The 24863-nt window shown below is 46.3% G+C and overlaps 1 protein-coding gene across 1 annotated transcript in view; it reads left to right on the top strand.

Annotated features, from left to right (window-relative positions):
* The first annotated feature begins 19713 nt into the window (after positions 1 to 19713).
* LOC114586917 (uncharacterized) overlaps positions 19714 to 24863 on the top strand; it is a 43534-nt gene continuing 38384 nt past the window's right edge. The window contains exon 1 of the mRNA XM_077920644.1: positions 19714 to 20142. Within this exon, the coding sequence (XP_077776770.1) occupies positions 19714 to 20142 (429 nt within the window). The remainder of the gene's footprint in view (positions 20143 to 24863) is intronic.

Below are 24863 nucleotides of genomic sequence, written 5' to 3'. Positions count from 1 at the left end.
CCAGACAGGACGTACCAGACTCTGAATTAGAAAAACAAGACGAAGAGACAGGAAGCAGATTTCTATTGAATGCTGACTGGTGTGGATCATTTGCCTGAGCTTCTTTCCAGAATGGAAACAATGATGGATTGAATTGATTAAAAATCCTAGCACTGGAACAGATCGTCTACAATTGTTCAGCTCCTCGGGACTGGGGACAAAATGAAGCTCTAGCTAGCGCACCAGTCCCACCACTAGTGAACTAGTGATCATGCGAGGACATAATGTTTGAATTGGACCTCTCTGTGTTCTACCAATGCACTTACACTCGCGTCATGCAGCTGATTTCCTAGATAATGTCTGGAAAGCCATTCTTGACCTGCATTGCATTGGCCACAAAATATTTTGCCTTTGCAGGGCCGGCACCACCATTAGGCTTCAGGCGTCAAACGTTGATGGGTAACAGCATTTGATTTTTTTTAATCAAAAATTTGTATTGCTTTTCTGCATTTATAACAAATTTAACATCTAAAAAACACAAAACAAAACATCTTACAATACTAAAAGAAGAAACAAAGAAAAAAGAGTAAAAACAGTCATTATTTTCCGAAATCCAAGTTAACTTTTACTGTAGTCTGACTTCCTCAATTCCCCCCTAACTGAATTTCATTGTATCTCCTTTCATTGTAGCAGTTCTCCAAAATCCTCTTTCTAATACAATTAACTCCTTCAACTAACTATCTTCATCTCCTTTCTTTTTTGACTTAAATCCATATTACTATACAGCATTCTTATTCCAGTCCTAGGCCTATCAGATACTTTCAAGTATTTTCTAACTATCTTATATTACAATATTTAGCTAGATAATCTTTAAATTTCTTCCAATCTTCTTGGTACTCCTCTTCTTTCTGATTGCGGATTCTTCCAGTCAGGTCTGCCAGCTCCAAAAACTCCAACATCTTCATCTGCCATTCTTCTACCGTTGGTATTTCTTGAGATTTCCATTTTTTTGCTAATAGCAGTCTTGCTGCTGTAGTGGCATACAAAAGTAATCTAACATCTTTTTTGGGCAATTCCAATCCTCTTATTCCAAGTTAAAAAGGCTTCTGGTTTCTTAACAAATGTATTTTTCAACATTTTTTAAAACACATTATATATCTTTTCCCAGAAGTCTTTCACTTTAGGACACGTCCACCACATATGATAGAAAGTACCTTCTTTTTCTTTGCATTTCCAACATTCGTATGATACATCTTTGCTAATTTCACCGGGGTTAAGTGCCATCTATACATCATTTTTATAATATTTTCTTTTAATACAGTACATGCAGAAATCTTAACCCCTTTCTTGATGGGTAACAGCATTTGAGCTGGTGCCACAGCACCAAAATATTTGTCTGCTGTTAACAGTGGAGGACTTTGGGTTCTCAAATTTTAGCGGTGCCCCGTCTGACGATAAAATTGTGTGCCCCCCCCACCTCTTGCACTCTGTTCTATGGCATTGTTGTGGCACCCCCCGCAGCATGGTGCCCAGTGCGGACAAACCAGTTGCGCTACTCTGAAACCACTTCTGATTTTAGCCTTCATGCGTGTGATATAGAACAAACATCCATGCATGAAACCTGACAAGGTTTTAAGGACTGAGGGTTGTCTCCAACTGAGGCCTAGGCAGAGAAGACCCATTGGAAATAATGAACCTAAGCTAGGCAAGCTCATTAATTCCAAAGGTCCTACTCAGAGTAGGACCTACAATGTCTACAAACCAGGCTTGTTGCTTTCTTTTTCAGATGGTGGCATTTCTCTGCTTCATTTAAAGCAGTGGTTGACATTCAAGCATTGGTACATTAGCTTTCTAAATATTTTAAGGAATTGCCAGTCAATTTATAGGGTTTCTGAAATCACCAGAGACTTAACCAAGAACTTTCAGTTAGTCTTGATATTTACTGGCATATTCTGAGATTTCCCACTAGCTTCCCTAAAAAATAATAATAAAAAGGCAATAAGCATGAATCTGCTTGGCTTCAGTGAGAACAGAATGCTTGCTAGACTAGATTAGCCATTGGCCTGATCCAGACTGGCTCTCCTAATGTTCTTAAGCATGAAGCATTATCACATGCCCCCTAGAGCATTGGAGAAGGGAGAGCAAGGCTCAGGGAATTACTAAAAAAAACAAAGCTTACTCAGAGACATTGGAAAATTCTTGCAGACTATCCTAATAATATTGATGTGAGGCTAAAAGACGGAAGGGCCATTTAAACGCTCCTGATCTCATTAGAGGAAGAGGAGTATAAATATCAATGTAAGAAGCGGAAGAGGAGTATAAATATTCAAATAACCATGTCAACATTCTTTATGGGAAATGAATTGGTCAGAGCAATATTCAGTTGCTAAATGCCCATATGATCTAGGCTTAACATCAAACAGCATGCTAATTGACAGGGCACTTAAGCCCTGTAAACCAGCAAACAATCTTAATTTCCTCTCAGTTCAGATACAATCTTTACTCTGGCACATTTAAATGTTCTTCCAACAATGGCGGTGAAGGAAAATTCCATATTATCAACATAAATGCCTCTGTGAATCTGGAGAGGGAGAATCAATATCTTGTGTTCTTCTGCATTGCTCTCTTTATTGTGATATACATAAGATTTTTAATGAACTCATTTTTAACTGAAATTCCCAAAACGACTGGATACATTTTGTGCTTTTTTAAAAAAACTCCTTTCAGATCAAAACACACACATCTCCTCCATGATGGCTAAAGGTTCTACTGCTACCTTTAAAACTCACCACGGACTAATTTTAGTAAACTTATAATTTTGCTTTCTATGTCTGATGTTCTATAGCATGAAACAATCCCTAGTCATTTTATTGTAAAGGTAAAGGGACCCCTGACCATAAGGTCCAGTTGTGACCGACTCTGGAGTTGCGGCGCTCATCTCGCTTTACTGGCCGAGGGAGCCGGCGTACAGCTTCCGGGTCATGTGGCCAGCAGGACTAAGCCGCTTCTGGCGAACCAGAGCAGCGCACGGAAACGCCGTTTACCTTCCCGCTGGAGCGATACCTATTTATCTACTTGCACTTTGACGTGCTTTTGAAGTGCTAGGTTGGCAGGAGCAGGGACCGAGCAACGGGAGCTCACCCCGTCGCGGGGATTCGAACCGCCGACCTTCTGATCGGCAGCGGCGTAGCGTGGGTTATCAGCACCCGGGGCAAGGCAAGTAATTTGCGCCCCCTAACCCGGGGCAAGGCAAGTACAGTAATTTACTCTCCCAAGCAGCAGCAGCGAGGCTTCTCTTTCCCCCGCGCTCTCCTGGAGCTGCCTCTTTTCTTTCCTTTTTCCCCTTTCTCCAAGGCTTTTCGCTTTCTCTCCTAAATTGATTCCTCCTCCACACCGCGGCGTTTCCTGGCTGCTCCCCCCCCTCCCCCCTCTCTCCTCCTCGCTCTGCTTGCCTTTCCCTGCCCTGCCTGAGGGCGCCCTGAGGAGACTCCGCTCTCCTTTTTGACCAGGCGAGGTGGAAAAAAGGGGGGAAAGTCTCTTCCCGCCCCCTCGCCAGACTCCCTGCTCGGCTCGGCTCACTACCATAAAGCTCCTCTCCCTCCGCTTCGCCAAGCTGTCAAAGCCCGGCAGCAGCGGCAACGGCAGCAGCAGGCGCAGCCAGACCCCCGCCAGCCAGCCAGCCCGCCCGCCCACCCACCCGGCTTCCTCTCCTTTTTTTGCCCGCGGCAGAAGGCTTCGCTCTCCCCCTTCCGCGACCTCCTCGCCAAGCCAAGCGAGCGCGGGCTCCCTAACCCGTGGATTTTAGTAGGGGCAGAGAGCTGCTAGTGAAAGCGCGCCCCCGCCCATGTTGCGCCCGGTGCGGCCGGCACCCCTGGCACCCCCCACGCTACGCCACTGCTGATCGGCAAGTCCTAGGCTCTGTGGTTTAACCCACAGCGCCACCTGTTATTGTAGTGGTTCCCTATTTTGCTTTGTTTGGTGTTATTGTTGTGGGTTTGTGGGTTCAGTCTGGATGATGCCCTCTTTCAATTCTTGGGGTCCTCCACTCAAGGAGGTTTAGAATCTAATAGGGGAAGTTGACAAATGGGTCAGACAAGTTTGTCTGTAAGACAATGATCTCAACTGGCCACTTCAATGTCCTTGTCAGCATCCCAAAAGAATGAGCCAGCTTGCTGAAAGTACAACTAAGTGATGGTTACCTCTAGCCCAGGCACGTCCAACTCCCAAGAGACGATGATCTATTCCCAGTATAAAAAAAAACCCTGGCAGTCTCTATCCACAGTTGCTGAGTTTTTTTGGGGGGGAGGCAGAGTTGTTCAGCTTTTGCAGGAGGGAGGTGCTGAAGCCTACTGACGTTTCCACAATTGTTGGCAGCATACGTCAACATAGCGCACAATTTATGCGACGGAAGGACAGAGTGATGGGGGCGGGGGCGGAGACAGGAAATCAACAATCCACCCCCCAAGATCAATATGTAGTCCATGATTGGCAGCGATCAACCGCGATCTTCAGGGGATCTACCTGTCGATCGCAGTCAACCTGTTGGACATCACTGCTCTAGCTTAATGGATCAGCCTTTCCTCTACCCCCCTCACCTACCTGAAAGGTAGTAGAATAGTAGATAGGTAGCCGTCATGTGGCGGAGCTGAGCTGGAATCAGGCTGGAAGCTGGAGGCACAGAGATGGGCTTGTTCTGTGTTGCACCAAAAGCTGTGACCAAAAAAGAAGCAAAATCTGTTGGGGTGTTAAGGCTGTGAGACCACCCTATGCCCAGGTTGTATATAAAGGTAAAGGGACCCCTGACCATTAGGTCCGGTTGCAAACTACTCTGGGGTTGTGGCACTCATCTCGCTTTACTGGCCAAGGGAGCCGGCGTTTGTCCACAGACAGCTTCCGGATCATGTGGCCAGCATGATTAAGCCACTTCCAGCGAACCAGAGCAGAGCACGGAAACGCCGTTTACCTTCCCGCCGGAGCGGTACCTATTTATCTACTTGCACTTTGATGTGCTTTCGAACTCATAGGTGGGCAGGAGCAGGGACCAAGCAATGGGAGCTCACCCCATCGCGGGGATTCGAACCACCGACCTTCTGATCGGCAAGTCCTAGGCTCTGTGGTTTAGACCACAGCGCCACCCACGTCCCATCCAGGTTGTATATATGTGTAAATAAAACCCTATATTCTAAAGACACCAGGGTCTCCACTGACCTTTATTCCAAGGAACTCAAACCTGGGTAAGCGCCTGGAACAAAACCTCACACTCAGAGATTTGGGGACATGCCACATTGTTTTATCAATTTGTTCAAAGGTTCTGTTTGGGTATGGGTCATTGACTGCAATAAAGAGATAGATTGATTGAATGTCAGCATTCGTTGATTTATTGGGAATTACTGCTAACGCGGACAAAATGTACACCGTTTTGTAATAACCATGAAAGTGAATGTCCAAATTGTGTTGAACTGATCAGACTAATTCATGTGCTCATCAATCAAAGTGTGTGCGCACACCAGTTTATTCATAAGCATCTTCTGTCTCGTTTTTTATGCATTGATATGTGAATTTTGAGGCAGTGTAGTAGAGTGGCTATAGTGCCGGACTAGGACCAAGGAGACTACGGTTCATATACCCACAAATGAATGATTTTCTCCTGTGTCCCCATATCCATGGTATGATAACGCAGACAATACATAGGTTAGGTGTGCCACCATAGCCGTAAATGTAAATGCTCTGCCCTATGAGAAACCTGATGGAGTAATCTATGTGATGGGTTACTCATTCCTGCCCTGAACTAATGCATTGTTTCACAACCGCTCGGCCTGAAGCCAGCGCATACAGAAAACTCTCAGGTGACTTGCAAATGTACCTACCGGTGAAACAAGACTGGCAAGATGAATTGGGTGGAACAGCCATGGCCACCCCTGTGAAGGGCGCCTGGTCAAGCTTCCAACTGAGTGACATCAGCTTCCTAGGGAAATAGGAATGACAAATTGGGGGGAACACTTTTTGATCAGAAGTGGGTGAAGGCAATTAATTTCTGACAGCCCCAAGCAGCTGCTGTGTTTGCTGAATCTCGGCTGCTCCAGAGACAATATTCAGGCTCTGAAGAGCAGTGGGAAAATTCAGAAGTGAAGGGTCCATTCAGAACAGCAACCAGTGAGAACCAGTGTGGTATAGTGGTTAGAGTGTTGGACTAGGACCTGGGCAGAGTTGTTGTTGTTTAGTCATTTAGTCATATCCGACTCTTCATGACCCCATGGACCAGAGCACTCCAGGCACTCCTGTCTTCCACTGCCTCCCGCAGTTTGGTCAAACTCATGCTGGTAGCTTCGAGAACACTGTCCCACCATCTCATCCTCTGTCCTCCCCTTCTCCTTGTGCTCTCAGTCTTTCCCAACATCAGGGTCTTTTCCAGGGAGTCTCCTCTTCTCATGAGGTGGCCAAAGTCTTGGAGCCTCAGCTTCAGGATCTGTCCTTCCAGTGAGCCCTCAGGGCTGATTTCCTTCAGAATGGAGAGGTTTGATCTTCTTGCAGTCCATGGGACTCTCCAGAGTCTCCTCCAGCACCAGAATTCAAAAGCATCCATTCTTCAGCGATCAGCCTTCTTTATGGTCCAGCTCTCACTTCCATACATCACTACTGGGGAAACCAGAGCTTAAACTATATGGACCTTTGTTGGCAAGGTGATGTCTCTGCTTTTTCAAATCCCCTCTCGGCCACGAACCTGTGTGCGACCTCAAGGGACACCTGCTGCTGCCTCTTAGCCTAACCTACCCTGCAAGGTTGTTCTGGGGGGTTTAAATGAGAAGAGGGAGAACCACATATGCCACCTTGAGCTCCTTGGAAGAAGAGATGTTATATAAATACAACAAACAAACAAACAAACAAACACATTTATTTATTTATTTATCAGACACACCCCCTTCTAAGATTATTTAACCTTCCAAGATCATACAATTATATCTTATAATTACGCTATTATACAATAATAATAAATAGGGATGCATTGCAACACTCAATGTAGAACTCCTCATGTTCTCTTTCTGCTAAATCTGCCATGTTCTGTGCACATTCCTGGGCAAACGATTTGGGGTTCTTCAACATCAACTTCTGGAGTGACTTCTAGAGTTGTGTGGACGTTCCAGAACTTGCACACCATTCTCTTGAACCTGAAGCACCTTGTGTTCCCACTGTTCCCAAATGCTTAGCTTTGGAGAATACAGAAAATCTGCTCCTCAGCAGCTTTATTCTTCCTCTCCACCTGTTCCAGAGTGGCCCTCGGAGCTGATCCTTCGTGAAAGGTCCCTTTTCATGCTGATCTGGTGGCTCTAAGAGAGTGGAGACATGGACCTTGCGACATATACCTCCGGGCATAGCACGGTGTATAAATAATAATAATAATAATAATAATAATAATAATAATAATAATAATATCATCATAACGTTTCTTCAACCCCCTGTTCCCCTTGAACACTGCACAACTGTTCATGCTTATTTTGTCCATCAATGAAGAACGACATCTTCAGTTGTCTCCAGCTAAGTTCTACTCATTTAACTTAGCTGAAATGAGTCCTGTCTATTAATTTCAGTGGGTTGGCTCTGAGTAAGACTGTGGGCCAGTGGCGTAGCGTGGGGGGTGCAGGGGGGGCCAGCCGCACCGGGCGCAACATCTGGGGTTAGGGCAAATCCATGGGTTAGGGGGCGGAAATCCAAAGGTTAGGGGGCGCAAATCCACGGGTTAGGGGGTGCAAATTACTTGCCTTGCCCCGGGTGCTGACAACCCACGCTACGCCACTGCTGTGGGCTACAACCCAATGTTCCTAAGCACACAACCTTAACTGAACGATCACCAGTTCTTTCACCCCTGTCATAACGAGTGTGGTGTAGTGGTTAGAGTATCAGACTAGCACTTGGGAGACCAGGATGTGATTAATAATAATAATAATAATAATAATTTTATTATTTATACCCTGACCATCTGGCTGGGTTTCTCTCTCTTAGCCATGAAGCTCTCACTGGGTGGGCTTGGGCCAGCCACTGCCTCTCAGCCTAACCTACCTCATAGGGTTGTTGTGAGAATAAACGAAGACAGGGGGAGAACCATGTATGCCACCTGGAGCTCCTTGGAGAAAAAGGTGAGATATAGATGCAATAACTAACGAACTAACGAACTAACGAACACACTAACTAACTAACTAACTAACTAACTAACCAACCAACCAACCATGACTTTCTGACTTTACGATAGCATGCCATGAGATTCTATGGTGACTCAATAGGTAAAGGTACCCCTGCCCGTATGGGCCAGTCTTGCCAGACTCTGGGGTTGTGCGCCCATCTCACTTAAGAGGCCGGGGGCCAGCGCTGTCCGGAGACACTTCCGGGTCACGTGGCCAGCGTGACAAGCTGCATCTGGCGAGCCAGCGCAGCACACGGAAACGCCGTTTACCTTCCCGCTAGTAAGTGGTCCCTATTTATCTACTTTCACCCGAAGGTGCTTTCGAACTGCTAGGTTGGCAGGCGCTGGGACCGAGCCACAGGAGCGCACCCCGCTGCGGGGATTCGAACCGCCAACCTTTCGATCGGCAAGTCCTAGGCACTGAGGCTTTAACCCACAGCGCCACCCGCGTCCCTGGTGACTCAAGAAATACTACTTAAAAATGAGTAACATTTCGGATTTCACTTCTTCTTCCTCCTCCTGCCCCTCCCACGTGGAAACAGAGAAACCAGCTCCGCAGAAAAGCTTAAAGCCCAGCCCTGCTCATGCTTACTCAGAAGTCAATATCCACTGATTTCTATGGGGGTTACTCTTTTGAGGAGGTGTGTACAGGATTGCATCTGTCTCACACACTGAACTCTTTCACCTTGGACAAATCTGGTACCCAGGAGCAGACACATAACATTCATGCTCTTGCACCAGGTTGCATCAGGCAACAGCAGCCATCTATTTAGGTCATCAGATCATTCATGAACAGTCAAACAATGGTCTTTCTTGATAATGTTATAGGTTTCTAGGTGTTAGCATTTCATTAAGGCTTGAGCGTTAAGACCCCCCAAGTGTTAGAATGTAATTAAGACCCGCGTGTATTAAGATGTGTGTTAGCCTCTTTTAATCCTCTGGAATTAGCACGTGTGAAAGGCTGATCGAGCTAGGCAAAATTCTTAAACTGTGTATTAGACAACTCGCTAATCCCTTGGAATCAACATGTGCTAGAAACTAATTAAGTCAGGTAATTTCCTTTTGAGTGAGAGCTGGACCATAAAGAAGGCTGATCACCGAAGAATTGATGCTTTTGAATTATGGTGCTGGAGGAGACTCTGGAGAGTCCCATGGACTGCAAGAAGATCCAACCTCTCCATTCTGAAGGAAATCAGCCCTGAGTGCTCACTGGAAGGACAGATCCTGAAGCTAAGGCTCCAGTACTTTGGCCACCTCCTGAGAAGAGAAGACTCCCTGGAAAAGACCCTGATGTTGGGAAAGATGGAGGGCACAAGGAGAAGGGGACGACAGAGGATGAGATGGTGGGATAGTGTTCTCGAAGCTACCAACCTGAGTTTGACTAAACTGCGGGAGGCAGTGGAAGACAGGAGTGCCTGGCGTGCTCTGGTCCAGGGGGTCACGAAGAGGCGGACATGACTAAACGACTAAACAACAATTTCCTTTTGAGGGGCGAGCCTGGGGATGAGCCATTTAGGCAACACAAAGGCTCAAAGTGAATCTCGTTTGCAAATGAGTGGGTTTTCTCCCTCTCTCACCTGAGAGTTTAGTTTAAAAGACATTGCCAGTGTTTGGGGTGAGTGTTTAGGGATGGCAGTGGGGAGTTATGCGAAGGAATAAACAAGCAAGGGGCTGGAGAGAGAGTAATAGTTTTTCTCTCTTTCTAATTTCCTTCAAGATCTCTTCTGGTCTTTTCCGCACAGAGGAGACAGTCCCTACTCTCCATGCCAGTGAGTTGCTGTTGCAAGCTTTGTTCCAGCCAAAAGGCCATGTCATGATCAGTGTGGGTGGGTGGGAGAATGGGGAGGCTCTGGGTGGGTTGCAGCACAGAGGTCCACAGGTGGTCCCAGTACACCATCTGCGAAACTCAGAATGGGATCATTGGAATCCCTTCCATCTCCCAAAGATGCTTTGACACGTCATTTAGCTTGAGCAATCATGGAAAGTTGTGAGAGTCAGACTGGTTCTTCCTTGGAGAACATCTCAGAGGCATCTGTAATTATACCCTCTCAGCCAATAGAGCTTGTTCTGTCATGCATTCTGCAGACAAGCACTCCCTCTGGTTTTTGGAAGCCAGTACTGTATTTATAAAACCCACACAGGCCATGTTTTGATCTGGTTGAGATTCCTGCTGGACTAAAGGATCCTTGTTGGCCCTTCCAACTCTACAGTTCTATGATTCTATGAGATAAGTTTGGTTTCTTTGCAATCACAACGTGATATCTCCCAGGTGCTTGAATTCTAGGTGTGGAGCACCTTACCAATGTGGGAAAAGTATAGGGAAGTAGAAAGTGGCCTTATCGTGAGTCAGAAGGTTGGTGGCTCAGTATTGTCTACCTTGACTAGCCGTGGCTCTTTAGGGCAGCCTTTCTCAACCTGTGGGTCCCCAGATGTTTTTGAACTACAACTCCCATCACCCCTAGCTAGCAAGGCCAGAGCTCAGGGATGATGGGAGTTATAGTCCAACAACATCTGGGGACCCACAGGTTGAGAACCGCTGCTCTAGGGTTTCAGGCAGGGGACATTCCCAGCCCTGCCTGGAGATGCAAAATACTGGGGCTTTCTGCCACTGAGAGACAGCTCTTCCCAGGAACAAAGGAAGCTACCTTCTCCTGAGTCAGACCCACCCCCCTTTTTATTTTTAAAAAGCAAGATTCCTGATCTCATGATTCTGAAAAAAAAAAGAATGATTTAAATAGGAATCTGCCACCAATAAAGTCAGACCATTTCTCAATCTGGCTTAGCATTGTCTACACTGACTAGCTGTGACTCTCCAGAATTTCAGGCAGGGTTTCAGTCATGCAATTATTTTCTGAAAGTGTGTGTGTGTGTGTGTATATATATATATACAAAATACAATTCACTATGGAAATAGAAGCCAACAACCAACTTCCCTTCCTTGACGTCCTAATCTACAAAAAACCTGATGGCTCCCTAGGACACACTATCTACCGGAAAAAAACACACACCAACCGCTACTTACATGCACAATCACACCACCACCCTGCACAAATAAACTCCGTAGCCAAGACTCTCATCTCCAGAACCAAACGCCTGGCTGACGAAGACCACTTGACAACTGAGTTACAGAATCTCTCAAATGTGTTAATTGCCAATGGATACCAGCAAAACAGGGTTACGAAGCTAATCCAAAAAGAAACACCCCCCAAAAACCAAGACACAGAAGAAAACAATGGCATGGCCCTCCTTCCTTATATCAAGGGCACTACAGATAAAATTAGCAAAATCCTCCATAAACACAATATCAAAACAGCCTTTTGCACCAACCAAAAAATAGCCAATATCCTCAGAAACCCCAAGGATAAAATCCAGTTGGAAAACCAAGGGGTCTATGAAATACCCTGCAAAGTCTGCCCAGCCACGTACATTGGACAAACAAACAGACGAATAAATGCACGTATCGCAGAACACAAGAATGCCGTCAAAACAGAAGAAAAAACTTCCTCTCTTTTCCAACACATGAAAGAAACAGGACACGAAATTAATTTTGCAGATTCCAAATTGCTCTTTAACATGGAACATCACCACAAGAGAATAATCATGGAAGCCATCGAGATAGAGAAACACCCTCACAACATGAACAAGCGTGACGACACATCCCGCTTGCCAGACATCTGGAAATTAGCCCTCCCCACAAAATCTGACACCAGATCCAGAGGCACACAGAACGCCATCACCAATCAACCACACCAGACCCAAACCCAGACCCTCTCCACAGATAAATTACAGACACCATCCAGTAGCCAAACCATGGTGGCACCTCCGGATGCTGCACCCCCCCGCAACCCCTACACAGATCTGGCTGGCACAGGCCACAAAACCACAGCTCGCCCCTATACACGAAGCCAAGCCAGAGCACAACCAAATGCAGTACAGCCATCTTCTCAGGAAAACTCTTCACAAAGTTCAAGAGTTCAAGACACAAAGGCTTGAGCAACTAATCCACACCTAATGACCCACCTAAGTGGGATTCAGGATATCACTCAAGAAATCACTCAAGATATCCCTCAAGTAATTAAGGAACAAAAGAAGAAAAGGCACCTAGCCTGGGAACCTCCTCTCTGCCCAGAACATTGGAGGCTATACACCACACCTTCAACAGTATTTATAGGAACTCAAACACTGAGATCCTGCTCTGTTCCAGTAACAAGAAGCCGAAAGCACCAGCCTGAAGATGACGAGTGAGACCTCGTCGAAACGTCGCCTAGACACCCCAACTTTTACACGGGAAGACACCCGAGGACACCAAAACCTGCATTCCTGTACCCGTGAAAATCTACGAAAGCAAATATATATATATATATATATATATATATATTCTGTTTTAACAATCCAATAAAACCACGTTAAAACATTCCAAATCATAATACAATAAAAAGGCCAAATATTCCATGCCAAATTATATATCTTTTGGGTGACTTCTCATGCTCTGAAGTTCCTAATGTTAATTTCACTAATACAGTGGTACCTTGGGTTACAGACGCTTCAGGTTACAAACTCCGCTAACCCAGAAAATAGTACCTTGGGTTAAGAACTTTGCTTCAGGATGGGAACAGAAATCGTGCTCTGGCGGTGCGGTGGCAGCAGGAGGCCCCATTAGCTAAAGTGGTGCTTCAGGTTAAGAACAGTTTCAGGTTAAGAACAGACCTCTGGAACAAATTAAGTTCTTAACCCGAGGTACCACTGTATGTTCATTTTAATGAAAACTTCCCACTAATATGTGCATCTTTGTCAGCATTTTATGTTTAAATTTGAGAACTGCTACGTTCTTCCTCCACTGTCAGAATGTTTCTGAGTACCAATGGCTGGGAATCACAGGTAGAGAGAGTTGCTGTTTTGCCTGCTTGCAGTCTTCCCATCAGGACATCTGGTTGGCCACTGTGAGAACAAGTTGCTTGACCAGATGGTCCACTGGCCTGATCCAGCAGCTTCTTCCTTTGTTCTTACATAGACACACCAGTGATTCAAAAGTTCATTTTAGAAAGCAATTAGTTCCAGTTCCTTCTGCTCTTAAGGTGTGTGTTGTCATGTGTGGGCAAGGACACAGAAGTAGACGGCCGCCAAATCTCCAAGAAAGGCCTCTGCCACAGAAGCTTAATTAAAATGCACGTGGCTTCCTCATGGCCAGGTCCGTCTGGTTTTGCTAGGTGCACACAGTGCCAGAGAGAAATGGAATCTGGTCCAAAGGATGAGCCACAGCAGGTGGAATGCAGGTGTGTGCACCTTGAAGTCATGTTGAACAAATGAGGACAAGAAAGGGTGGGGAGAAGTCAAGGATAATAACAAAAAGGAGAAGAGGGCAACCCATCATCAAGTAATCTAGGGTGAGGCGCGCCCTGGAAAATCTCGTTCCACAGCTCCAGATGGTTACAAGGAAGCTCATTCCAGGGCTGGGAGCACCTCATTCCCTGCCCAGTCCATGGCTTCCCTAAGGGAACGCGGATCTGGAGAGGTCTGCCGAGAAAGAGTGAGAAGGCCGAAAGGAAGTGGAGGCCGGAAGACAACTTGAGTTATGTCACAGGAGAAGCTTGGTGCTGTTTCGTAAGGTGTCTAGCATTTGTTGCGTAGAAAGAACCAGACACACAGAATTGTGGGGAGATTGCCCAAGTCCCGGCATCAACACTAAAGCAGCCTTCCAGGATCAGATCTGGCCCAACGTCCTAGAATCATAGATCACATTCACACCGTACATTTAAAGCGCTGTGATCCCACTTTAAAAGGCTCCCCCCACCCCAGTTCCTAAATTTATTGTTCTAGCCAAAGGTCAAGACAAACACTATTAAGCAATGGTATTAATAAAATAATACAAAACTTGCATCCACAATAAAAACCTGCAAAGACTTTGAGTATTAAAATACGGCTTCCCTTTGCACATCTCTGACAGCTGCAATTCTAATACTATTTTGCATTTTGAAAATCCAATTGCCAACATTCATGCTGTAAGAAAGAGAAGTTTGCAGAGATGCCAACAAACTCAAATCCAGATTCATTTCAGATTAAACCTCTGAATCGCCACAACCATTGACAGCAGCGTTATCTAACTCCCTTTTCCAGATTTTTTCCCAGCCAGTACAGTGGTAGCTCTGGTTACAAACTTAATTCGTTCCAGAGGTCCGTTCTTAACCTGAAACCATTCTTAACGTGAGGTACCACTTTAGCTAATGGGGCCTCCCGCTGCTGCTGCACTGCCACTGCGTAATTTCTGTTCTCATCCTGAAACAAAGTTCTTAACCTGAGGTACTACTTCCAGGTTAGCAGAGTCTGTAACCCAAGGTGTTTGTAAACTGAGGTACCACTGTACATAGAAGGTAACTCTCTGTGTTACAAAGTTATCATTGTCACTCAAAAGAAACCAATCTACAGTGGTACCTTGGTTCACAAACTTAATCTGTTCTGGAAGTTCATTCTTAAACCAAAGCGTTCTTAAAGCAAGGTGTGCTTTCCCATAGCAGCAGGGGACTCCATTTAGAAATGGAACAAACTCAACCTGTTCTACCTCCAAGGTAAAGTTCACAAACCAAATCACCTACTTCTGGGTTTGCAGCGTTCTTAATCCAAGTTGTTCATAAACTAATCTGTTCTTAAACAAGTACTACTGTATTTCTGCCTGGGTGTGCTTGCTTGCTTTGTGTGGACAAAGGCCTCAGAAAGTGATCTCTTGGGTCTCTATATAAGGGGCAGGTTAACAGAAGATCATGTCTTCCACCTGAGGTTGACCACAAATACAAATTATTTCTGTGATTCCTGCAACAGACTCTGGGAAGTGTAGTTTGTTGAGAGTTGTTATGAGACCCTTATTCCCCCCAAAAAAACTACAATTCCCAGAGCTCCCTGTGAAGACGGATTGATTGCTAAACTACCCAGGGAATTGCAGCTCTGTGAGCGGACAGGTTTTTGTAGCAATTTAAGAACATAAGAGCCTGCTGGGTCCACCTAGTCCAGTCTCCAACCAGATGCCCCAATGCCCCAATGGGAAGCCCAACAACTCTCAGTAGCTTCAATGAACTACGGTACCCATAATTCTTTGAGGGAAGCCATGACTCTTTACATGGTATTATAGGGCTTCAGGTGGATGGTGTGAATGTGGCCATGGACTCAATGAGTTGCAAGGGGCCTTTTATGCTATCTAAACCATGGGTAGGCAAACTAAGGCTCGGGGGCCGGATCCGGCCCAATCGCCTTCTAAATCTGGCCCATGGATGGTCCAGGAATCAGCGTGTTTTTACATGAGTAGAATGTGTCCTTTTATTTAAAATGCATCTCTTGGTTATTTGTGGGGCATAGGAATTTGTTCATTATTTTTTTTCAAAATATAGTCCAGTCCCCCACAAGGTCTGAGGGACAATGGACCGGCCACCTGCTGAAAAAGTTTGATGACCCCTGGGAGAAGAGATGATTGGGGTCGGGGTGGAATGTAAGAACACAGTCAGCTGACTCCTAATGACTTGGTCCACAGGACCACCCAACTCCGCTCTGTCTACCCCAGGGGTGGCCAATGTGGTGCCATTCAGATGTTGTTCTTAGACTCCAACTTCCATCAACACTAGCCAGCATGTTGGAAGTTGTAGGTTAACAACACCTGAAGGCTGCTACATGGACTGCCACTGAGGTCCATCCCCATTTTTTCTACAATGGTGTTGTTGTTTAGTCGTTTTGTCGTGTCCGCCTCTTCGTGACCCCCTGGACCAGAGCACGCCAGGCACTCCTGTTTTCCACTGCCTCCTGCAGCTTGGTCAAACTCATGCTGGTAGCTTCAAGAACACTGTCCAATCATCTCGTCCTCCGTCGTCCCCTTCTCCTTGCGTCCTCCATCTTTCCCAACATCAGGGTTTTTTCTAGGGAGTCTTCTCTTCTCATGAGGTGGCCAAAGTACTGGAGCCTTAGCTTCAGGATCTGTCCTTCCAGTGAGCACTCAGGGCTGATTTCCTTCAGAATGGAGAGGTTTGATCTTCTTGCAGTCCACGGGACTCTCAAGAGTCTCCTCCAGCACCATAGTTCAAAAGCATCCATTCTTCGGTGATCAATCTTCTTTATGGTCCAGCTCTCACTTCCATACATCACTACTGGGAAAACAATGGTGTATTAACTTTATGAAACAAACAAACAAGCCATGATAGTTAAATGGAACCTCCATGGCTAGGGATGGTCTACCTCTGCAAACCTTTGAGTGGCGGGTGTTCCTCTGATATTCTCATGACAAGAATCTCAACTTATTTTTATACTGGTGATTTCTTTCCAGCCTCTTTGAATAATTCAAAATATGTGTGTGTTTTCAAAGAAGACCTAGGACTGTTGGGTGGTGGTTTTTATTTTAGTGGTAGTGGGGGAACTACTGGGTGGGGCGAGGCAGGCTTGACAAAGGTACAACTCAGAGACATATGTTTTCTAAACATGCCACACTTGGGAGTTTTCTGTCCTCGGAATGGCCCAAACTGATAATTTGAATGAGCTGATGGGGTTGCAATGCATTCCGAAGCAAAAGGGTATGTTTGACTCACTGAAACGGCACCCCAAACTATATAAAAAGGACCAGTCTCTTATCTTCCCCTCCAGAAACAGCTTTGCAGTGACAAAGGACTCCCAGTTTGACCTGAGGTTTTGGGTAAGTATGATGCTATATACCCTTTGCCATTTATTCTAAGGTCAACTTTGGACAACCAAATGGGGAGGAGGAGGGAGCAACCCAACAGAGTGTCACTGCAGCCTGATGCCCTCCATATGTTCTTGGACTTTGACTTCCACCAGCCCCTGCCAGCTGGGCCAACACTCAGGGATTCTGGGAGTTGTAGTCCAGTGACATTCGGAGGGCACCGGGTTGTGGAAAGGTGAACTAGACTAGCACTCTTCAACTTTGGGTCCCTCAAATCAAATGATGTTGAACTATAGGTCCGACCATCGCTGGACCATTGTCTAGAATAGCTGGGGATGATGGGAGTTGTAGTCCAGTGAGGAGCACACCAGGTTCTGGATGGGTGGGCTAGAGCAGAGGTTGGCAACCTAAGGCCCGTGGGCCGGTTCTGGCCTGAATGGGTTCTGGATCCGGCCTGCGGACAGTTCAGAAATCGCCGCATGGTTCTGATTCATATCGTTTGGGCTGCATCATTTTTTCTCCGGAAGTCGCTTCTGCACATGTCCACAGCAACGGAAATCACTTCTGCACAGGTGTGAGAGAAAAGGGGGGGGGGAGTTATTTTTTTAAAATCATTTTTTTTAAAAAATTAAGAAGTAATATCTTCTTTTCTGGGTCTCCTCTGTTGCGCGGCCCTGTCCTGATCTCTTGGAGCGCTATCTGCCATGGAGTAGGCTCGGCTCGGGCCTGGGCTTGGCCACATGTCCTTGCTCTCCCGGTGCTCTCCTACCTCTCTTCCTCAGCAGCGGCAGCAGTGCAGAAAGGTTGGGGCTCCCCTCCTTTTTCTCCTTCCTCTTCCTCTTTTCCTTCATCTTTCCTCCTTCTCCCTGCGTCAGCTCTGGGGTTTTTACTGGCCCTGGAGTGCTGCTGGGCAGTGGGCGAGGTGGCCGGGCGTTCTCACTCCCGGCTCAATTTGGGTCATGGGGTGTGTGTGTGTGTGTGTATCAGCGGTTCCCCCAGTTGACGTGCTGGGCGTCCACGGTTCTACCTCGGCAGTGGCAGTCTCAGCAGCCCAGAGCCAGTCTGGTAGCGCAATTGGTTCTGGCTGGCTCCAGGAGCTGCTTGCTGCCATGGCGCCCGCCATTTTGCCTCGCCGGAAGTCACCATATGATGTGCCTTGTGCCGTTGAACCAATCACACAACATTCATTCCCTACTAATAAATCTACAACACTTAAAATATAAATCCGGGGACATTAAATGAAATCCGGGGACAGATTTGTAAATCCGGGGTCTTTCCCCGGGAAACGGGGACACCTGGTAACCATAATCCAGGTAGCTCTGTTTCTCAGCAACTTAAGTTTCTGAACCACCTTCCAAAGCAACCCTGTGTAAAAGGCATTGCAGCAGAGCACTTTGGAGATAACTAGGGCATGGCTTGGGGCTATAACTCTGGGGAAGGTCTGTAGCTCGGCAGTCGGACATCTGCCTTGCACACAAAACGTCACAAGTTCAATCCCTGGTTCCTCCAGCTGTGGCTGAGAAGTGCTCTTTGTCTGAAAGGCTGGGGAGGCACTGCCAGTCAGAGTAGCCAACTGAGGGACCAAGAGTCTGACTCAGCACAAATCAGTTTCTTACGAGGAACTGAGATCAGGTTGGGCTGATCCAGATTGAGCTCCTCTAGATATGTCATCGCTCTGCCGAACCAGGTTGGTTGCACGACACGGTGACATCACCCCATTCGCTGTGGGATCCCTGACTGGTTGGTATCACTTAAGTGACTAATTTAGGAAAGAGGAAGATGTAGTGTCTCAACAACCTGGCCGATGAGGTTGTTCAGGGGCGGGCGGGTGGCAATTCAGATATCTTAAGGTCATGGTCTGAAGGCAGACGGGGTTAGCTAAACTGGGCTGGGTCTGGTCAGTGCTTGGATGGGAGACCACCTGTGAAGCACATGCATTGAAGAAGGGCAGGATATAAATATAAGGAAACAAAAATAAAATAAATGTATGTGTGTGTTATTTTGTTAGGAGATACAGTCTCTGTTAGTAGCACATGTTCACACACACACACACACACACACACACACACACTCATGAGATGCTCATCTTTTTGACTCTGGGCAAAAAGATTTTTGCCTTCTAGGATTTGTGGGCAGCACCAACGACATGTTGTTGCATTGTGACATTTAGTATTATTAACTATTCATTATTAACAATTGATTACTAATTGTTAATTCTTCTTTCATATCCCGCTCAGAGTATGTGCATAGAAACTAATTGACCTATTATTCATGTCTGTTAATTTCAGTCAATCAGCTCTGACTGGGACTAGCATTGTATTAGATCTATTATTATTACTTTAATTTTATTTAGTTGCTTTTTCACGGGGCATGACTTCTAAAATCATATAAAACATTGAAACCGAGTATAAAAGAAACCCAGAACAAAATGAAAACCTAAAAACACTATAGTGTGTGTGTGTGTGTGTGTGTGTGTGTGTGTGTGTGTAGTAGAACACAATTGATCTACGGGTATAGGGCAATATACAAATTTAATAAGTAAAAATAGAAATAAATAAAAATTAAATGATAAGCAAGAAATAGGCTCAAATACTTTTTTTAGAACAATCCTGATGTCATTTTATTATTGTATTTTCACTTGGTTGCAAATCACTTAGAGATGTTTTGTATCGGTATGCTGCCGATGGTGGGAGTGATGTCCACATTTAATAAACTAAACTAGCTAAACTACCATATTGATATTACAAGTTTTTATCCCCTCAAAAAACAGATTTGGAAAATATTTGGTGCAGCTGTCCATGATTTGCACTGCCCTGCTTGCTCCTTGTGGCGAGATTTATTATTTTTTACTACCAGTATTTACAAAATGTTGTTGCTGCCTCTTCCAGGCTGAAATAAGAGTTGGAAGATGTCGGCAGAGCAAAGTCATCAGCAGCGGAAGCAGAGCCCTGCCCTGCCCCGTGCCCTGAGCAAGATGAATCCACAACCCACCCTAGAACCGGAACTGCTCCACAAACCTGAAGAAGACCAGGAACATGACCCCCCAGAAACCAAAGAACCAGAAGATCTGCTCCAGGGAGAGAAGGATCCCCAAGAAAGGAAGGAGCCATCTGACAAGCCTCCAACATCTGACATGGACAAGGAAGATAATCCAGAGTCCAAGCAGGGACCTCCATCAGGAAAGGAGAAGGAGGGCCCACCCCAGACTCAACAGGAGCACAAGGATACTCCAGCTTTGCCCCGTGCTCTGAGCCAAGAGTCCCTGAAGCCAACACATCCTCCTCTCCCTTCTCCTAAAGAAGCTGAAGGCCACCTCTACACCCAGCCTCCTCCTCCTGTGGAACAGCACCAGCACCAGCAGAAGAAGCAGCCATCCCAGTGGCCCCCAAAGTAGTTCTCCTACAAGGGAAGGTCAACGGAGATTCAATGTACACATTATGATTTCTGATATGGTTGATTGCCTCTCCTTAGGTGTTCCTTCAACTGTTTTTCTGTTATTGTCATCTTCTTAAGGCAGTGCTGCGGGGTGGGATTTCTGGAAGCCGGTGATGGGGAAAGAGATTCCATGGACAGACCATTCATGGAGGTGTCCGGTGCATGAGACTCATAGGAAAACCCAAAGAAGCCAGTGGGTTGTGTGAATCTGATACTAAATGCAAAATTCCACCTTTGGCATACCAAAGTGGAGAACGTTCTCCCCCTCTATTTGATGTCGTCTTCTTCTTCTTCTTCTTCTTCTTCTTCTTCTTCTTCTTCTTCTTCTTCTTCTTCTTCTTCTTCCCCCCACTTTTTCCCAAGGTGCCCAAGGTGGTATACATGGTTTTTCCCTTCCTCATTTAAACCCCCACAACAACCTGTGAGGTAGGTTAGAGTGAGAGGCAGGGCCTGGGTGGCTTCATGTAGCCAAGTGGGGATTTGAACCCTGATCTCCCAGGTCCTTGTCTCAACACTCTAACCACTGCACCACACTGACTCTCCTACACTACAAAAGCTCTCATAATGGGTTCTTTCACAGGATCTTCTCTAAAACGCTCCTCGAGTGATGAAACTTTACACCAGAACTAGTCTGACATTGCTTTGCTACCTGGCTACCCAACAACCAAAGTAAGTCTCTTTTGAAGAGACCTATGAACAAGGTGGGATTTGACCTCATGGATGTTCAGTTCAGAGCGTGATGCGTTATCTCCCTCTAGTGTCCACAGTGGATAAATTTGTATTAGCAGACTCTACTTGTTGAAACTTATCCCGTTCAAGCAAATGTATTGCGGCACCTGAAAGGCTGACAGATCAGTGGTGGCCTGGAAATAACTTCTTGCATTCATTTTGAGCTCAGTCAAGACCAGATCCGCCCCCCCCCCCCTCTTAATGGTGGCCTAAATAAGTTTGCTTGTATTCATTTTTAGGACTCAGTCAAGATCAGGAATGTCTTCTGCTATGGGGTGTTACACTACAAATGTAGCAGTAGCAGTGATGATAACATTAAAAAATTATAATAGTGAAAACATATGTTATCACCAATTACAGCTGTTGCAATTGGCTGCTATGCTTCTCTGTTATGTACTTGAACTTTGCATATAAATTGAATAGACATTAGCCCTTGTCAGGCATTAAATAAATGTGTGAAGGATGTACAAGCATGCTAGCTCTGCCTCACTCCTATTGCAATAGCTCTCCATGATTTGGAGGGTACAGCAGAGACTGATCTGTTAGGACAAATGGGGCACTGCCCCACCAATCTCAGTCTGCCCTCATCCAGACCCCACTTGCCTGCCTCCTGCCTTGCATCCAGTCCAGGAGGTGACGCTCCTGCTCACCTTTCTCCTCCTCAGTTTCAGTGTTGCCCTTGGCAGAACTCAGCACCTGAGGAGGAGCAGGATGGGGAGAAAACTACAGTTAGTTTTCTGCCTGCCATTGGCTCTGGTGCCATCAACTGTCATGCTCCTTTCTCAAAACACAATGACTCTTGAAAGTAAGGAAGAGATCTTCAGGTTAATAGGAGTATGGGATCAGCAGCAAGTGCAAGATACAGAAGTCAAGATTCCAAAGAACATGAACAAGGCAAGTGGTCCATCACTGCAAAGAAGTTACGAAGACGTCCCAACAGTTGACACAGCCCTCCGGCCAAGTATTTGCAGATAAGGGTGAGCTCACTCTCTCGCCTTATGGTCTTGCTGCACACACACACACACACACACACACACACACACACACACACAGACATGTGCTCTCCATCTGGATGGATGCATCTGATCTCACCTACAAAGGTTGCACCGGATTGTGTCCTGCCCCTATTCCCCCAGCTCTGTAGCCACCTTCTCCTCCCTTCACGAGACTCTGCACAGTGCAGGAGGGGAGACAGAGCATCAGAACATGAGATGAAACTGCTGCATCAAACCAATGGCCCATTTAGTCTGGCATCCTTTTCTCATGGTGGCTAACTGGATTCCTTTGGAAAACTTGCCCAGGGGCCTCCAGAGGGTTCTCCCATCTTCCCTGGGACTGATAAGAGAGTGCTTTAAATTATTAAACTGGAGCAAGCATATCCTTAGAATTTCATAAAACACCCTCTACCATCTTCCTCCAGCTCCCCACCCCCATAATACAGAGGCCACACCAGTCCCTCTCCATTAATCCATCGATCCAGAGTGAGGCCTAGCAAATGCTGGTTCATGATCCTAAATGTGGCCTACAATGGGGACAGGAAATTCTGTGGCTCTGCAGTTATTGTTGGACTCAAACAGCCCCAGACAGATTGGCCAACTCTTGGAGATTTGTTTTTTAATTACATGTATATCCCAAAGGAGCCCAGAGCAGCAGCTGTACTTTGCTCCTCTGATCAGCAGTTGGAGCTGAAGATGAGAACTGGAGTCTAGCAACATCTGGAGGACCACAGGTCTAGAAGAATCCCTGCTTCACAGATAGGAATGCCCTGAGATGAAGCAGTAGATATATAACCCAGATTTGCAATTACTCCCTGAAGGTACTGGTCCCACAAATCATTTAGTGGTTCATCCACTCGCACCTTCCATTGGTGGCCTGTGTGATTGGTGGTTGCTTGGAGGTGATCTTTGATCTGCACGGGTGACCAAATTAGCATCCATTCACATGCTTAATAGAACCCCCATTTTCAATCGCCCTTATTGGCTAGATCCAAAGACCGCCATTGTGACATGGGAGAGACTTCCATGGGGTATGTTCTCTGTCTCCCACAACACACTGGGAATAAGTGCACAGAGGAACCTGTACTTGAAGGAGAACTTCCTCCTGGCTCTACCTGCTGGTCAGAGGAAGGAACTACAATCCATTCCATCCTGCAGCCCACAAGTCTTTTTGGTCCTGGGAATCAGGTGCAGTGGGAGAGCCAATTGGATGCAACTGAAGGAGTTAAAGACTCACTTATGAAGTAGGCTGTTGTGAGCATACAAGGGGAGCACAGATGGAGCAGGGAATATGCAGGTGAAAGGTTTTGACTCCTACAGACCCCAAATCCCCATAATCAAAGAGGCAACACACTCCTGGCAATGGCAGAGCTTCATGCTGGGGCACCGGGGAGTGGAGACCAGGTGGGGGCGGGGCTGGCCCAGCGCAGGTGGGGGTGCAGCCACAATGGCACCCCATTGGGATCACGCTTCCTAGGGCGGTGCTCTCCCCCCGCACTCCTCCAGTGACTCCTGGTTCAGATGACGCCTAATTGAACAGTCAACCTCCCCGCAGATGAAAAGTCAACCCACAAGGTGGACCCCATTTAGCTCCACTGAGATCTATAGAGAACTTCAGCATCATTCTTGCCTCCATATAATTTGGTACCACAACTCTGACCCACCCCTGATGTTCTGTCTGCAGATGTATCTCGACTCTACTAAGTTATCTCAGGATGAACACATGATGACAACATTAGTGCCTTCGTCTCCCCCCCCCCCCTATCCAGTGTTATTTATTGTTTCCAATAAGCGTAATCATAAACTCTGTAATTTAATCTACCCTTCCTTCTGAAAGAATGATCAATAAATCACAGAGTATCACTTTGTTCCTGTCTCTCTTTGGATGCACGTCATTGCTTTGTAACCCATGGTCATGCCAAAAGCTTGGGACTCAAGGTACAGTTTTGCTCCTGCTCCCTCCCACACATTGAGACGGTACCCAGGGGCAGCTTCATTTGAGCATCAGAAGATAAGAGTCTGCTTGGTCAACTGCTGCCATGCTAACCCAATATCCTGTTCTTACTGTGCCCACCCATTCTGTGTTCAGGGCAGCTGTCTACCAGCTCCATCTGGTATGTAGGCTGAGACCCTGCCTGCCCACAGACCGTCTCGCCAGAGTGGTGCATGCTCTAGTTATCTCTCGCTTGCGCTCTACGTGGGGCTACCTTTGAAGGTGACCCAGAAATTACAACTAATCCAAAATGTGGCAGCTAGATTGGTGACTGGGAGCGGCCGCCAAGACCGCATAACACCGGTTCGGAGAGATCTGCATTGGCTCCCAGTACGTTTCCAAGCACAATTCAAAGTGTTGGACCTTTAAAGCCCTAAATGGCCTCGGTCCTGTATACTTGAAGGAGCGTCTCCACTCCCATCGTTCTACCCAGACACTGAGGTCCAGCTTTGAGGGTCTTCTGGCGGTTCCCTCACTGCGAGAAGCCAAGTTACAGGGAACCAGGCAGAGGGCCTTCTCGGTGGTGGAAATTAACAACTATCTGACTTTTAGAAAACATCTGAAGGCAGCCCTGTACAGGGAAGTTTTTAATGTCTGATGTTTTATTGTATTTTTAATCTTTCGTTGGAAGCCGCCCAGTGTGACTGGGGAAACCCAATTATTATTATAATTATTATTATAATAAAATATTATTATATATGCCTGTGGGAAACCTACAAGCAAGACCTGATCATAAGTGCACTCTTCCCTCCTGTGGTTTCCAACAACTAGTATTCAGAAGCATTACTGCCTCTTGGGCTTGCTGATCGGAAGGTCGGCGGTTCGAATCCCCGTGACGGGGTGAGCTCCTGTTGCTCTGCCCCAGCTCCTGCCAACCTAGCAGTTCAAAAGCACGCCAGTGCAAGT

This window comes from Podarcis muralis, chromosome 16, assembly GCF_964188315.1.
Source record: "Podarcis muralis chromosome 16, rPodMur119.hap1.1, whole genome shotgun sequence".
NCBI lineage: Eukaryota > Metazoa > Chordata > Lepidosauria > Squamata > Lacertidae > Podarcis > Podarcis muralis.
This window is presented reverse-complemented; position numbering and strand designations above follow the sequence as displayed.